This window comes from Hydractinia symbiolongicarpus, chromosome 10 (assembly GCF_029227915.1).
Source record: "Hydractinia symbiolongicarpus strain clone_291-10 chromosome 10, HSymV2.1, whole genome shotgun sequence".
Classification (NCBI taxonomy): domain Eukaryota; kingdom Metazoa; phylum Cnidaria; class Hydrozoa; order Anthoathecata; family Hydractiniidae; genus Hydractinia; species Hydractinia symbiolongicarpus.
The window spans coordinates 7,529,487-7,544,159 of record NC_079884.1 but is presented as its reverse complement, the minus strand read 5'-3'; the positions used below and the strand labels follow the sequence as shown (position 1 = coordinate 7,544,159).

Genomic DNA, 14,673 nt, shown 5'->3' with positions numbered 1-14,673 from the left:
CGCCAGACAAATGAATTGCATAGAAGTAAGGGCTAGCGGTGCAATTTTCTCTTTTTTTTAGTCTGGTAAACCAACTTGTTTTTCTAAAAAAATTGTTTTTTTAGAAAGAGAGAATTGGTTTGTCTATTTACAAATAAAAATAATAGCTACACCACGTAATTAACGCCAGCCCTATAATATTAATAAAGTACGTTAAGAGCATACGGAAAGTATTGGGGTTCGTTTACAATTGAAAAGATAATTAGAGATTCAATCATAACGGTTAATGAAATAAATAAGCGTTGTTGCAACAAAAATTTATTTGTACCACAAAGCCACTAAAACAAAATATTTTTTAAACAGGGGTAAACATAAAAAGTATTAGTTCTTAATCGTTACTATTTGAATAGTATGTCACGCAAACTGAACTGGACCTAAATGTGGAAAGAACTTATTGTTTCCTTTCTTAAGTAAGTCTTGTACGCAGTTGAGCAAATGAGTATTTTTCCAGCAATTCGGAACCTTCAAAGTTTTCTAAAACTCTATACTCTGTAATTGGCCTAAATCTTATTATTTTAGCACATTTTGCTTGCAACTCTTTAATTTCACTACTTGAAAACATCTTTCTTCGTGTATTGGATTTTTTCGCCTCAATCTCGCTGTCGGATAAGGTGTCATCGAAGTTATCGCGATGTTCGGGATCTACTTCTATTATTTTTCTTCCAGAATGTTTGATATGGTGAAAATCTACATCACTTACATCGTTGGCGTTATCGTCGACTTCAGTGTTTAGATCAAAGTGTGTCTAAAATATCTAATGTGTTTAAACAGAGGATGACACCTTTCCTGCACAGACAATTTATAATAAGTTCTTTGTACGATGTTTCGACGTCTTTTTGGATACACTTTTTTACACACATTTGATTTTGCCATGCATTATAGGCGAAAGGAACCGAGTGCTAAGAACTTCACAACTTTAGTAAAAGAGATCACTTTGTATTTTTCAATGCATATTAAACACAATCGTTGAACATACAAAACATACATATCGTATCACTTTTCCATTTACTTACGTCAATGCAAGCTCTACCTAGCATACTTAAGGATTAGCTAACCCAACAACCCTGAATTTTTTAGTAGCTCATTTTTTTCATTTTGGATTTCAAGGTAAAAAAACGCCCTGGGGCGTTAATGTTTTTCTGCAGTCACACCCATTTACGCCTTATTCTTTTATCAGGTTTCTTTACAACCAAAAATACACGAAATATCTCATTAAAAAAGTGAATCAACCTTTTCGGACTTTTTGTCTAATTGGCACCTGAGTAAATCGATAAATAGTGATTAAATAGTTGAATGTCATTAAAGTATCAAAATAATACTTTATTTGAATAATTTTAAACAAATATTCATAAAAATGTCTGTCGAACAATAGATCTTCTTTTTAAAAATATGCTGACGTCAGCAAGAAGTAATGCTGATAGCAATCATTTAAGGCATGGATTTTAATTTTCATATGACAGACATAATTTATACCAAGTGCGCGAGTCAAAAAACGCCAAATCAAGGGAAAAAACTTTAGCGAATGACACCCTTCAATTATTTTCGCGGGAAAAACTTTCGCGATCTGTCATTTCTATAATTTTTTCGTGAGAATTACCTTTTGCGATGGGCGGTGGTGTCGACAGCATTTGTCCTATTTTCGTTTCTTGTCTTTCAGTGAAGTACATGTTTCTACAAAATAAATTAGCTACACAGCAAAAAAATTCGTGAGGATTAAGTGTCAACATATTTTGCGGGAATAAACTTTCGCGATTGGGGCCACAAATTTCTTTCGCTAAAGTTACTTTCTTTGAAGTAATATCATATTTGCTTAGAAATAAATTACTAGATCTAAATTTTAAAATTCTGTTTGAAGTTTCTGATAGCCAAATAAAAGTTGCTTAACAACATATCTTCCGTTTTTTCATATTTCGTATTGCCCGAAAATGCAATTTTTTCCTGATTTTTGAGTAAAATCCGAAAAAATCCTGTTAACCACGTGTGAAAACTTTTTAGAATGATTTTTGTTAATAAAAGAAAGTTATGTTGTTAGTCACAAGTTTCAAGTATCATCGTAGCGAAAGTTATTATATTTTACGGATCTTGAGGACCTCATAGAAATTTAGGGGCTAGTGTCCAAAAATGGTCAATATCTAAGGCTCTGGGAGGTATGTGACCTAAATATTTGGTAGGCAGGTGTCTAATAGATAAATACGAAAACTCAAAAAGTATCATAGCTATGCTACATAGCAAAAAAAAGAGGGGGAAAGGGTGGGGGGCGAGGTTAGTCAGGGAGCGAACCGAATAGTGTTAATCACAAAACTGACTGAAATGACACAAACAGCCATGCGAATACTTAAAAACTATTCTGAATGCTTACTTGATTGAATGAAGTTTTTTTTCTTAAGAAATATTCATTGATAGTTAGTTCTAAATAACAAAATCACGTTGTCTTCAAACAGGGCTCTGTAACAAAAAAGGGTAAAAATTCATGTAACTGATATAGAAAACGTAGCCGCAAAATAGCGCTAGCTGGTCACGTGGCATTGTAACTTAGATTGTCGATTATTCTCCTGTCTCTGAACTCATCTGCAAAATAAGCTACACCTCCATTGCATAGCTTAACAGAGAAATATTACTGTACAAACTTTCGATTTTTTGAGTAGTATTATTCTAACATTAGATATAAATGCGTCGCAGCAGGTACCTGTTAGGAAAAATAATATAAAAAAAAGTTTATCATTATACAGCTGCAGTAATGTTACTTCTATTTCAAACATTATTTTTTAATTATTTTACTATATTTCAACGTAGGAAGAATTTTCGCTGAAATGTTGAAACTTGCTTCCGTGATTTTGAGCATCGAGTAAGCTGAGATATGTTTTACTTGAATTTTCGGCAAATTGAAAAATAATAACAATAAAACAAAAGAGGGTCCAAATCTTTATTGTAGTGTTAAAGGACATTTAAAACTTACCCCAAAAAATATAATCTGAGTGTGAAAGGGATTATGGGTAAGATTTTATTGCCAATTTAATGTAGTAGTACTATTCTAACATGGTATTAATTTTTTAGCGTTTAAATAATTTTTAGACAAATTCGTTTGGTATATGAAATAAACAACTTATAAGTACACCATATATGAAAGGTTACCACTTTTAATCAAACAGAAAGAAAATTATGGCAATTTAAATTTCATGATAGAATAGTACTACTCAATAAATATAATTATTATTATTATTATTATTATTATTATTATTATTATTATTATTATTATTATTATTATTATTATTATTATTATTATTATTATTATTATTATTATTATTATTATTATTATTATTATATAGCGTATGAAATTATAATGGTCCGTGATTCTATGTGCGATTATCTTACACCCTAAACACATTAAATACTTTACATGTTCCAATTTTTTAAAAAAGAACCATTTTTAAGGAACTTGGTGTTCTTTAACAACTTATTAAAACATTGTTATAAAAGCGGAATGTATTGTTCTATTGTTACTCACAAGACAAGAACGTGTCGTTCCCATAGGGAATTTGATGGAATTTATGTGACGGTATATATCGTTCCACTCTATTTGTTCCGTTGAATTCTTTTATATATCATAACGATAATATATGCGAAATGATTATCTTGAGGAATAGTTATTTAATTATGAATACTCTGCAGTCTAATTTATATTGTGCCACTTGAAATAATTCCGTTTTCGCTGCTACCTTAACTCTGCTATGGAGAGCGTCCTTCATTATAAAAAGGAATTGTTTTAATGAGAAGTTTCTCAACTAATACTTTGTATACGAAGTAAAGTATAAGGTAAGTTGTTCAAACTTTAAATTTATAGTTAATAGGATTCTTTTTTTATTCAAATGAATTCTTTTTTTTATCCTACTTTCTATGCTTTGTTAAAAACTAATATTGTTATAAACTTTCTATAAATTTTGTTTCTAGAGAACTTTAAAGAAATCGGAATGACAAAACGAGTCTTGCAAAAGCCTGCGTGGAAAGAGGCATTGGGAGCCTCAATGAGATCGAAAAGGCTTAAGTTAATGCCTGATAAAGATAACCGCTTTTGTTGTCCTGTGGCTGATTGTGACAGCGAGTCGTATGGAAGTAAAAGAGGGTGTAGAAAACATGTCTATAACCGTCATGGATGGTTTTATTATTTCGATAAAAGACCGAATATCGACGAAGTACTTCCCCACTTCAGTACGAGAAATCGCATAAAAGATCCCCAAAGAAAGCGCGCCTCCACATTTTCAATGCCGTCTTTTGCTAAAACATGTAATTTGGCAGTTGCATTTAGGACATGGTTAAAAAGTCCAGGTGGTGGTGGTAAAGATCATTCTCAGGCCGATCAAATAACTTGTAAAGTTTTAAAGTATGCCAAATATTGCTGCGAGGATTCTCCTTCGGTATGGGAAGTACCATTCCCTGTTATCGACTACTGTGTTGGCTCTATTAATATGCTTTCTGATTTCGTAGATTTTTTGAGAGACCAATGGAAGGTTGGCTTCTCAGGAATAATTGGCTACATGAATGCTATTGGGCACATGCTTGATTACAGACGAAGCACAGGTACGACTGAAAAAAATTTGTCGGTATTTGTTGCTGCAGAGATTTATTTGCACCGTGTTAAGAAATTCCTCCTTCGTAAAATGAAAGCTGAATGGAAGTGTATCTTAAGTGTTGAATATCTAAACAGTATAGACTGTTGGGCGACACTATATGATTTACAAAAGGTGATACCATACCATAGTGAAAAATATAAACAAATTGTGTTAAATGCTAAAAACGCAAGTGCATGTGTCGCAGCACACGATTTATCATTTTCGACTTCCTTCATAGTAGCTGTATTATTTTTAATGGTGAAGGCTTCAAGACCCATGACGTATCAAACTCTTACAGTAACAATGATTAAAGGCGTGAAAGAGGATGGTTTTATAGATCAGAATGTCTTTAAAACTGCGGAGAAATACGGATTTGACTCTCTTTATTTTTCCATAGATGTACTCACACTAATAAACGAATACATTGACAATGTACGACGAAGATTGAACCCCACCAACGATTATCTACTAGTGTGTCGAAATGGTAAGCAGTTGACGCGTATTTCGGACGTATTCGGTAGAATTGTTTATCAAGCAATTGGTAAGTATATAAATCCTACACGATATAGGCAAATCATCGAAACCGAAAGTGTTGCACACTTAGAAACAAAAGAACAAGCAATTCTTTCTCAAGATCAAAAACACACGTCGCAGGTAGCTAAAGTTCATTACCAGAAGACTGAATCGCGCAATATAGCTGCAAAAGCCAGGTTATGTATGGATAAATTACGAGATCAAACAACGTGTACTTTAACTGTAAGCGAAATCAATAGTAACACCAAAAATGTGAAAACGTCTGGAAGTACTTTGGAACACGAAACACCTGTTCAAACGAGACAGAAAAAAGTTAGTTTTAGTGCCATGGAGGACAAGTTTTTACAAGCTGGGCTACAAAAATATGGCAATGCAAAATGGACTTCCATTCTCGCAGATCCTAACTACTCCTTTCATTGTAGCCGTAAAGCTAGTACATTGGCGGTTAGAGCGAAGACAAAACAATTTATATAAGTTTAAATTGTATTTATAATAAAAATAACTTTGTAAATTTACAAAGATTTTTGAAAACCAGAATATTTAAATAGTCTTTTAACTTTGTTACAGTCAAAACCGGCGTACACATAAAGGCTTTTTTTCCTCTTACGATTTGGCCAATAATCTGGTGTATTAAGTACCCTCGTGTGTGAAGGCGGTTCGCAAAAACTTGGTTCTCCCTTCAAAGCCGCTATCGGTATAGTTAGGAAAACTTCATCATCTGATAGGCAAACAATATTTTTTTCCACGGAAATTGCCAGCGTTGAACAGGAATGTGAGAACGGTAAAACCTCCTTAGATGCTGAGCATTCGTTATCCGAAACGTTTACCACAACTGCCTCTTCAGTCACCATTTTAGCGTACACATAAGCGTCCACACAATTTAGGTGAAACTTACACGCTGTAAGCCTTTAAGTATGCAAATAATGGCGCAAATGCGACATTCATTAAACGCACACTTATCCCCATTCCTACTTAAAATGACTAAAGTGATTCTTGTAACGCCTTGTAACGCATGGACGTGCTGATTGTAACGCCTTGTAACACGTTGTAACGCTTTGTAACCTATTTCCATGAAAAAATGACTGTGAAATTTTTGGAAATGGCTAGAGTGATTCTTGTAACGCCTTGTAACGCATGAACATGCTGATTGTAACGCCTTGTAACACGTTGTAACGCTTTGTAACCTATTTCCATGAAAAAATGACTGTGAAATTTTTGGAAATGGCTAGAGTGATTCTTGTAACGCCTTGTAACGCATGGACGTGCTGATTGTAACGCCTTGTAACACGTTGTAACGCTTTGTAACCTATTTCCATGAAAAAAATGACTGTGAAATTTTTGGAAATGGCTAGAGTGATTCTTGTAACGCCTTGTAACGCATGGACATGCTGATTGTAACGCCTTGTAACACGTTGTAACGCTTTGTAACCTATTTCTGTAGAGAAAACCGCTTTTCGCATGTCACTTTAGAAAAGGAGTATGTGGTGGGATATGAGGGAAGGAAAACGCAAAAAAGTTTTTTTTTAATTGTCTTCTTCGTCCGAACTAATGCAGATAACATCACAATCGAGAGAAGTGGTTGAATTATCTGCGGAAAATAGCTCTAATTTTACTGAAGAAATTTCAGGAACACTTTCATCATCTGACACGAGGTCTATAAAAGCAGTACTGTTATTTGCTGGACAAAACGGCATATATTCTTGCTTAACAGTGGAAACAGGTTTCGTCGACTGAGCATTGATTTCATGTTCTTCTGTTTCTTCTTCTTCCCTATGACCTTCCTCCTCTTCGTTTGTTTCCTCTTCTTCTTCCTCGTTCTCTTCGCGGTCGTGGCTACTACCTTCTCCTTCGTCTTCGTCTTGCTCAATTAGTTGTGCCCAATCAGGGTAGAGCTCCTTCATTTCTTTCGTCGGGAAGCAATCGCGGCAGGAGTTTGTAGCAAGCAACCACGTGTCGTAGAACGTGTCACTACCCTGCCAGTTGATCCTTTTACGGCGTTTGAATGCTACCAAGGTCTCATCGTTATTAATTAATGGGCAGATTTCCTCCCATGCCCCAGCGGCTATCTCGTACATTTTGCGCATATATTCAGCACTGTGTAACTTGTTTTCTATGTCAAACAGTTCATGATCAAAGTTAAGCGCATGGTACAAAATGCCATCCCTATCGTCGGCCGCAATAATGGCATAGTCGATAGCCTCTTGCGGAACTGCATTCTCAATCTGAACTCGTGTGCTTAGACAACTGCTAGATGCTTCCAATGTTTGCTCTTCGTCCAAGAAGACCGACGGATCGCAATCAACGTCGTTGTACACAGCGCCTACTTGATTTTTCTTCGCAACATTGGTTTCGCTGGTGAAAAGCGAGATGTCTTTCAACTGGCTGGCAACGTACACAAATACTTCCATGCAGTGCATTCTCATCCACTCTACGGGAAAAAAGTCATTACTTATTTTTATGCATATTGATTTACACCATTGTTATCATTTATTCTCATGAGATACTTACTTGTTATGCTATTGTCCTTCACTCGAAGTGTCTTAGTTTCGAAAACTTCAAGACGACGCAGGATAGCCTCACCATCTACACCATTTCCGAAGTCCGGCATTATATTAGTTGTTATAAAAAAACCCGAATTGTATTGAAAACGGGCCGGTTCTTTGTGTTTTTGCGGGATCATAACCAAGCCGCCTATAAGAGAAAGTGGTATCCCATCTGCACATTGCCACATTTTATTCAAAGTAAATGTTCATGTACTGCATCGACATCGACTTACCTTGCAATATTCTTTTTGCATCTTCACAACATAGACTGTCGCTAGTCCATTCATCCATAAATACGACTTGTGTATTTCTATTTATCAGGTGGCCTGAGAATCGACCATCCCGAACCACGCCAGCAATGTACATTTCTGGAATAATGCCTAAAAGGACAAATGTATGTCAGTAAGTGCCGTCTAAAAGTCAGAAGTTTTCACGAACTTTATTTAATTACCTTGAAATGGAGCAAACCAACTAGTCTTTCCACTATCAGGAGGACCTACCAGCAACAATTTCTTTTCTTTCATGGGATACTGACCGGCGAGCAAAATTTGGTACCATTTTTGATAAAAACGCAACCGCACATTTCTATCTGGGAAGCTATTTTCGACACCTACAAATGTAGTTCAGTGCACCTTTTTTAGAACTACGTTACAACAAGTTACAATACGTTACAACACGTTAAAAGAAAAAGAGCCAACATTTTCACTGAAAATGCGTTACAACAAGTTACAATACGTTACATCACGTTACAACTACCACCTTGATATGTTACAACGCGTTAAAAGAAAAAAAACACATTTTCTTCACTGACAATGCGTTACAACAAGTTACAATACGTTACAACACGTTACAACTACCACCTTGATATGTTACAACGCGTTAAAAGATAAAAAAAAACATTTTCTTCACTGACAATGCGTTACAACAAGATACAATACGTTACATCACGTTACAACTACCACCTTGATATGTTACAACGCGTTAAAAGAAAAAAAACACATTTTCTTCACTGACAATGCGTTATAACAAGTTACAATACGTTACAACACGTTACAACTACCACCTTGATATGTTACAACGCGTTAAAAGATAAAAACATTTTCTTCACTGACAATGCGTTACAACAAGTTACAATACGTTACAACACGTTACAACTACCACCTTGATATGTTACAACGCGTTAAAAGATAAAAAAAAACATTTTCTTCACTGACAATGCGTTACAACAAGTTACAATACGTTACATCACGTTACAACTACCACCTTGATATGTTACAACACGTTAAAAGATAAAAAAAAACATTTTCTTCACTGACAATGCGTTACAACAAGTTACAATACGTTACAACACGTTACAACTACCACCTTGATATGTTACAACACGTTAAAAGAAAAAGAGCCAACATTTTCACTGAAAATGCGTTACAACAAGTTACAATACGTTACATCACGTTACAACTACCACCTTGATATGTTACAACGCGTTAAAAGAAAAAAAACACATTTTCTTCACTGACAATGCGTTACAACAAGTTACAATACGTTACAACACGTTACAACTACCACCTTGATATGTTACAACGCGTTAAAAGATAAAAAAAAACATTTTCTTCACTGACAATGCGTTACAACAAGATACAATACGTTACATCACGTTACAACTACCACCTTGATATGTTACAACGCGTTAAAAGAAAAAAAACACATTTTCTTCACTGACAATGCGTTATAACAAGTTACAATACGTTACAACACGTTACAACTACCACCTTGATATGTTACAACGCGTTAAAAGATAAAAACATTTTCTTCACTGACAATGCGTTACAACAAGTTACAATACGTTACAACACGTTACAACTACCACCTTGATATGTTACAACGCGTTAAAAGATAAAAAAAAACATTTTCTTCACTGACAATGCGTTACAACAAGTTACAATACGTTACAACACGTTACAACTACCACCTTGATATGTTACAACGCGTTAAAAGATAAAAAAAAACATTTTCTTCACTGACAATGCGTTACAACAAGTTACAATACGTTACATCACGTTACAACTACCACCTTGATATGTTACAACACGTTAAAAGATAAAAAAAAACATTTTCTTCACTGACAATGCGTTACAACAAGTTACAATACGTTACAACACGTTACAACTACCACCTTGATATGTTACAACGCGTTAAAAGATAAAAAAAAACATTTTCTTCACTGACAATGCGTTACAACAAGTTACAATACGTTACAACACGTTACAACTACCACCTTGATATGTTACAACGCGTTAAAAGATAAAAAAAACATTTTCTTCACTGACAATGCGTTACAACAAGTTACAATACGTTACAACACGTTACAACTACCACCTTGATATGTTACAACGCGTTAAAAGATAAAAAAAAACATTTTCTTCACTGACAATGCGTTACAACAAGTTACAATACGTTACAACACGTTACAACTACCACCTTGATATGTTACAACGCGTTGAAAGATAAAAAAAAACATTTTCTTCACTGACAATGCGTTACAACAAGTTACAACACGTTACAACACGTTACAACTACCACCTTGATATGGTACAACGCGTTAAAAGATAAAAAAAAACATTTTCTTCACTGACAATGCGTTACAAGTTACAATACGTTACAACACGTTACAACTACCACCTTGATATGTTACAACGCGTTAAAAGATGAAAAAAAACATTTTTTTCACTGACAATGCGTTACAACAAGTTACAATACGTTACAACACGTTACAACTACCACCTTGATATGTTACAACGCGTTAAAAGATGAAAAAAAACATTTTTTTCACTGACAATGCGTTACAACAAGTTACAATACGTTACAACACGTTACAACTACCACCTTGATATGTTACAACGCGTTAAAAGAAAAAAAACACATTTTCTTAACGCGTTAAAAGAAAAGTAAAAACAATTACCTTCTATAAATGGCTTTGGTTCGGGATTTTTTGGCGATGTTATAACAAACTCCATTTGGCAAGCATTCAATGTAATTGTAATCCAGAGTTATTTGATCAATTATTTGACACTCGCCGTCCGACAGCAAAAATACCAACTCTCGTAAATTTGGCGTAATTTCGTTGGCGATTGCTTTGTTTTTCAACGAGCGATAGAGATAGCTTTTCACCGAACAACAGTAAACGTATGTGTATCTGCTTTCTCCTATTTTTTTGTATACACCTCCATTGCACAGTCCAAAGCTATTCCTCTCCATCATCCTTCGAACTATATCCACGGATTGACAAAGTTTGTTAGTTGGCTTAACGGGAATAGTTACTTCTGTGCCTATGCGTGTAACAATGTAAAAACATGTTTTAACTTCTACAAAAAACTTAGTCTTATTATTGGAGAAGTAAGTAAATTTGTTCGTGGCAACTTACCTTCCGATTTATCAATTACTTTTAAATCAAGCGATGTAAATCTGATTTCGGATAAACCACGAATTACATCTTGATATACCTCTTTATCAATATTTTTTGTTAGAATTAACTGACAGGGTTTCATCGAGTACTGTTCGCTTTCCATTACAGCAACGTGGTCAAGTTGAACACCTTCATCTCTAGCTGCACTCCTAATCATTGTGCGATGGGATATCTCAACTATCCGTTTTGCTTCTTCCCTATTGTGGTCTTTCAAGACTTGGTATAACGATCCTGAGAATGCTTGCAATGCACTGGTTTTGCCTACAAATATCAAATGTGGCGTAAAATATTCGAAAAACATTGACAGTATTTCAAGTACTAAAAGGTTCAAGTATTTACCTCTTGTCTGTATAGCATTGCACGTTGTTAAATTCAACCCGGCTTGCATAAAAGACTTCGACAAATTTGTTTCAAATTGACTTAAGGTACAGTTTGGCAAGTCGCACGCGATCCAGAAAGAAATGCCAGGAAATGTTTCAGGCGCATTTGCGCCGTTTCTGTTATCACCTTCACTGCTAGAGTCGGCTCCTTCTTCTTCCTCCCCTTCATTCCTCATCGACTTTCTCTTACGAGGTCTGGCCATATAGGTAATACAAGAAAAAAAACAGGATACTTGTTCGTTGCTAAGCAATATGTTCTCCATCTGCATTCTCTTGCCCCAAATGACCTCGCGGGCATCAACATCACTTCCCCACATCGCACGAACGGCTACTACCTGATATTTTCTTATTACCGGTTGGACGATGCATGCCTTCAGGGCGCGTTTCAAAACTTCACTTCGCAGTTGCCTGTTAGCCATGTTCTGCTAAGTAATACAAACGAATGCTGTAGCGGAACAAAAATAATCTCCTATGGTTATATAGCGTATGAAATTATAATGGTCCGTGATTCTATGTGCGATTATCTTACACCCTAAACACATTAAATACTTTACATGTTCCAATTTTTTAAAAAAGAACCATTTTTAAGGAACTTGGTGTTCTTTAACAACTTATTAAAACATTGTTATAAAAGCGGAATGTATTGTTCTATTGTTACTCACAAGACAAGAACGTGTCGTTCCCATAGGGAATTTGATGGAATTTATGTGACGGTATATATCGTTCCACTCTATTTGTTCCGTTGAATTCTTTTATATATCATAACGATAATATATGCGAAATGATTATCTTGAGGAATAGTTATTTAATTATGAATACTCTGCAGTCTAATTTATATTGTGCCACTTGAAATAATTCCGTTTTCGCTGCTACCTTAACTCTGCTATGGAGAGCGTCCTTCATTATAAAAAGGAATTGTTTTAATGAGAAGTTTCTCAACTAATACTTTGTATACGAAGTAAAGTATAAGGTAAGTTGTTCAAACTTTAAATTTATAGTTAATAGGATTCTTTTTTTATTCAAATGAATTCTTTTTTTTATCCTACTTTCTATGCTTTGTTAAAAACTAATATTGTTATAAACTTTCTATAAATTTTGTTTCTAGAGAACTTTAAAGAAATCGGAATGACAAAACGAGTCTTGCAAAAGCCTGCGTGGAAAGAGGCATTGGGAGCCTCAATGAGATCGAAAAGGCTTAAGTTAATGCCTGATAAAGATAACCGCTTTTGTTGTCCTGTGGCTGATTGTGACAGCGAGTCGTATGGAAGTAAAAGAGGGTGTAGAAAACATGTCTATAACCGTCATGGATGGTTTTATTATTTCGATAAAAGACCGAATATCGACGAAGTACTTCCCCACTTCAGTACGAGAAATCGCATAAAAGATCCCCAAAGAAAGCGCGCCTCCACATTTTCAATGCCGTCTTTTGCTAAAACATGTAATTTGGCAGTTGCATTTAGGACATGGTTAAAAAGTCCAGGTGGTGGTGGTAAAGATCATTCTCAGGCCGATCAAATAACTTGTAAAGTTTTAAAGTATGCCAAATATTGCTGCGAGGATTCTCCTTCGGTATGGGAAGTACCATTCCCTGTTATCGACTACTGTGTTGGCTCTATTAATATGCTTTCTGATTTCGTAGATTTTTTGAGAGACCAATGGAAGGTTGGCTTCTCAGGAATAATTGGCTACATGAATGCTATTGGGCACATGCTTGATTACAGACGAAGCACAGGTACGACTGAAAAAAAATTGTCGGTATTTGTTGCTGCAGAGATTTATTTGCACCGTGTTAAGAAATTCCTCCTTCGTAAAATGAAAGCTGAATGGAAGTGTATCTTAAGTGTTGAATATCTAAACAGTATAGACTGTTGGGCGACACTATATGATTTACAAAAGGTGATACCATACCATAGTGAAAAATATAAACAAATTGTGTTAAATGCTAAAAACGCAAGTGCATGTGTCGCAGCACACGATTTATCATTTTCGACTTCCTTCATAGTAGCTGTATTATTTTTAATGGTGAAGGCTTCAAGACCCATGACGTATCAAACTCTTACAGTAACAATGATTAAAGGCGTGAAAGAGGATGGTTTTATAGATCAGAATGTCTTTAAAACTGCGGAGAAATACGGATTTGACTCTCTTTATTTTTCCATAGATGTACTCACACTAATAAACGAATACATTGACAATGTACGACGAAGATTGAACCCCACCAACGATTATCTACTAGTGTGTCGAAATGGTAAGCAGTTGACGCGTATTTCGGACGTATTCGGTAGAATTGTTTATCAAGCAATTGGTAAGTATATAAATCCTACACGATATAGGCAAATCATCGAAACCGAAAGTGTTGCACACTTAGAAACAAAAGAACAAGCAATTCTTTCTCAAGATCAAAAACACACGTCGCAGGTAGCTAAAGTTCATTACCAGAAGACTGAATCGCGCAATATAGCTGCAAAAGCCAGGTTATGTATGGATAAATTACGAGATCAAACAACGTGTACTTTAACTGTAAGCGAAATCAATAGTAACACCAAAAATGTGAAAACGTCTGGAAGTACTTTGGAACACGAAACACCTGTTCAAACGAGACAGAAAAAAGTTAGTTTTAGTGCCATGGAGGACAAGTTTTTACAAGCTGGGCTACAAAAATATGGCAATGCAAAATGGACTTCCATTCTCGCAGATCCTAACTACTCCTTTCATTGTAGCCGTAAAGCTAGTACATTGGCGGTTAGAGCGAAGACAAAACAATTTATATAAGTTTAAATTGTATTTATAATAAAAATAACTTTGTAAATTTACAAAGATTTTTGAAAACCAGAATATTTAAATAGTCTTTTAACTTTGTTACAGTCAAAACCGGCGTACACATAAAGGCTTTTTTTCCTCTTACGATTTGGCCAATAATCTGGTGTATTAAGTACCCTCGTGTGTGAAGGCGGTTCGCAAAAACTTGGTTCTCCCTTCAAAGCCGCTATCGGTATAGTTAGGAAAACTTCATCATCTGATAGGCAAACAATATTTTTTTCCACGGAAATTGCCAGCGTTGAACAGGAATGTGAGAACGGTAAAACCTCCTTAGATGCTGAGCATTC

General features: G+C 35.2%; 4 protein-coding genes across 5 annotated transcripts in view; 2 read left to right on the top strand and 2 right to left on the bottom strand.

Annotated features, from left to right (window-relative positions):
* LOC130612641 (uncharacterized) overlaps positions 1–14,673 on the bottom strand; it is an 87,745-nt gene that overhangs the window by 45,112 nt on the left and 27,960 nt on the right. The window lies entirely within an intron of this gene.
* Positions 3,339–5,719, top strand: LOC130612644 (uncharacterized). Of its 2 annotated transcripts, none has more exons than XM_057433990.1 (2): positions 3,339–4,614; positions 5,044–5,719. In XM_057433990.1, exons 1-2 carry the CDS (start codon positions 4,008–4,010, stop codon positions 5,652–5,654), a joined length of 1,218 nt encoding a protein of 405 aa, XP_057289973.1. In that variant the 5' UTR covers positions 3,339–4,007; the 3' UTR covers positions 5,655–5,719. The 2 variants fall into 2 exon arrangements, with proteins under 2 accessions (XP_057289973.1, XP_057289972.1); XM_057433989.1 differs by having other exon boundaries at positions 3,340–3,852; positions 3,988–5,719.
* On the bottom strand, positions 8,392–12,066 carry LOC130612828 (uncharacterized). The gene is made up of 3 exons (XM_057434176.1): positions 11,145–12,066; positions 10,683–11,049; positions 8,392–8,428 (listed from the first exon to the last, which is right to left on the bottom strand). Exons 1-3 carry the CDS (start codon positions 11,983–11,985, stop codon positions 8,392–8,394), a joined length of 1,245 nt encoding a protein of 414 aa, XP_057290159.1. The 5' UTR covers positions 11,986–12,066.
* On the top strand, positions 12,374–14,403 carry LOC130612646 (uncharacterized). Its single transcript, XM_057433992.1, has 3 exons — positions 12,374–12,536; positions 12,672–13,298; positions 13,728–14,403. Exons 2-3 carry the CDS (start codon positions 12,692–12,694, stop codon positions 14,336–14,338), a joined length of 1,218 nt encoding a protein of 405 aa, XP_057289975.1. The 5' UTR covers positions 12,374–12,536; positions 12,672–12,691; the 3' UTR covers positions 14,339–14,403.

Bases quoted from the DNA above. Each gene is read 5' to 3' on its own strand.
- LOC130612646 (XM_057433992.1), top strand. From the start codon at position 12,692: ATGACAAAACGAGTCTTGCAAAAGCCTGCGTGGAAAGAGGCATTGGGA. The intron at 13,299-13,727 runs GTACGACTGAAA...ATTTTTCCATAG, and splicing joins TGATTACAGACGAAGCACAG to ATGTACTCACACTAATAAAC.
- LOC130612644 (XM_057433989.1), top strand. From the start codon at position 4,008: ATGACAAAACGAGTCTTGCAAAAGCCTGCGTGGAAAGAGGCATTGGGA.
- LOC130612828 (XM_057434176.1), bottom strand. From the start codon at position 11,985: ATGGCTAACAGGCAACTGCGAAGTGAAGTTTTGAAACGCGCCCTGAAG. The intron at 11,050-11,144 runs GTAAGTTGCCAC...TTACACGCATAG, and splicing joins AGTAATTGATAAATCGGAAG to GCACAGAAGTAACTATTCCC. The intron at 8,429-10,682 runs GTAATTGTTTTT...ACGCATTTTCAG, and splicing joins ACCAAAGCCATTTATAGAAG to TGAAAATGTTGGCTCTTTTT.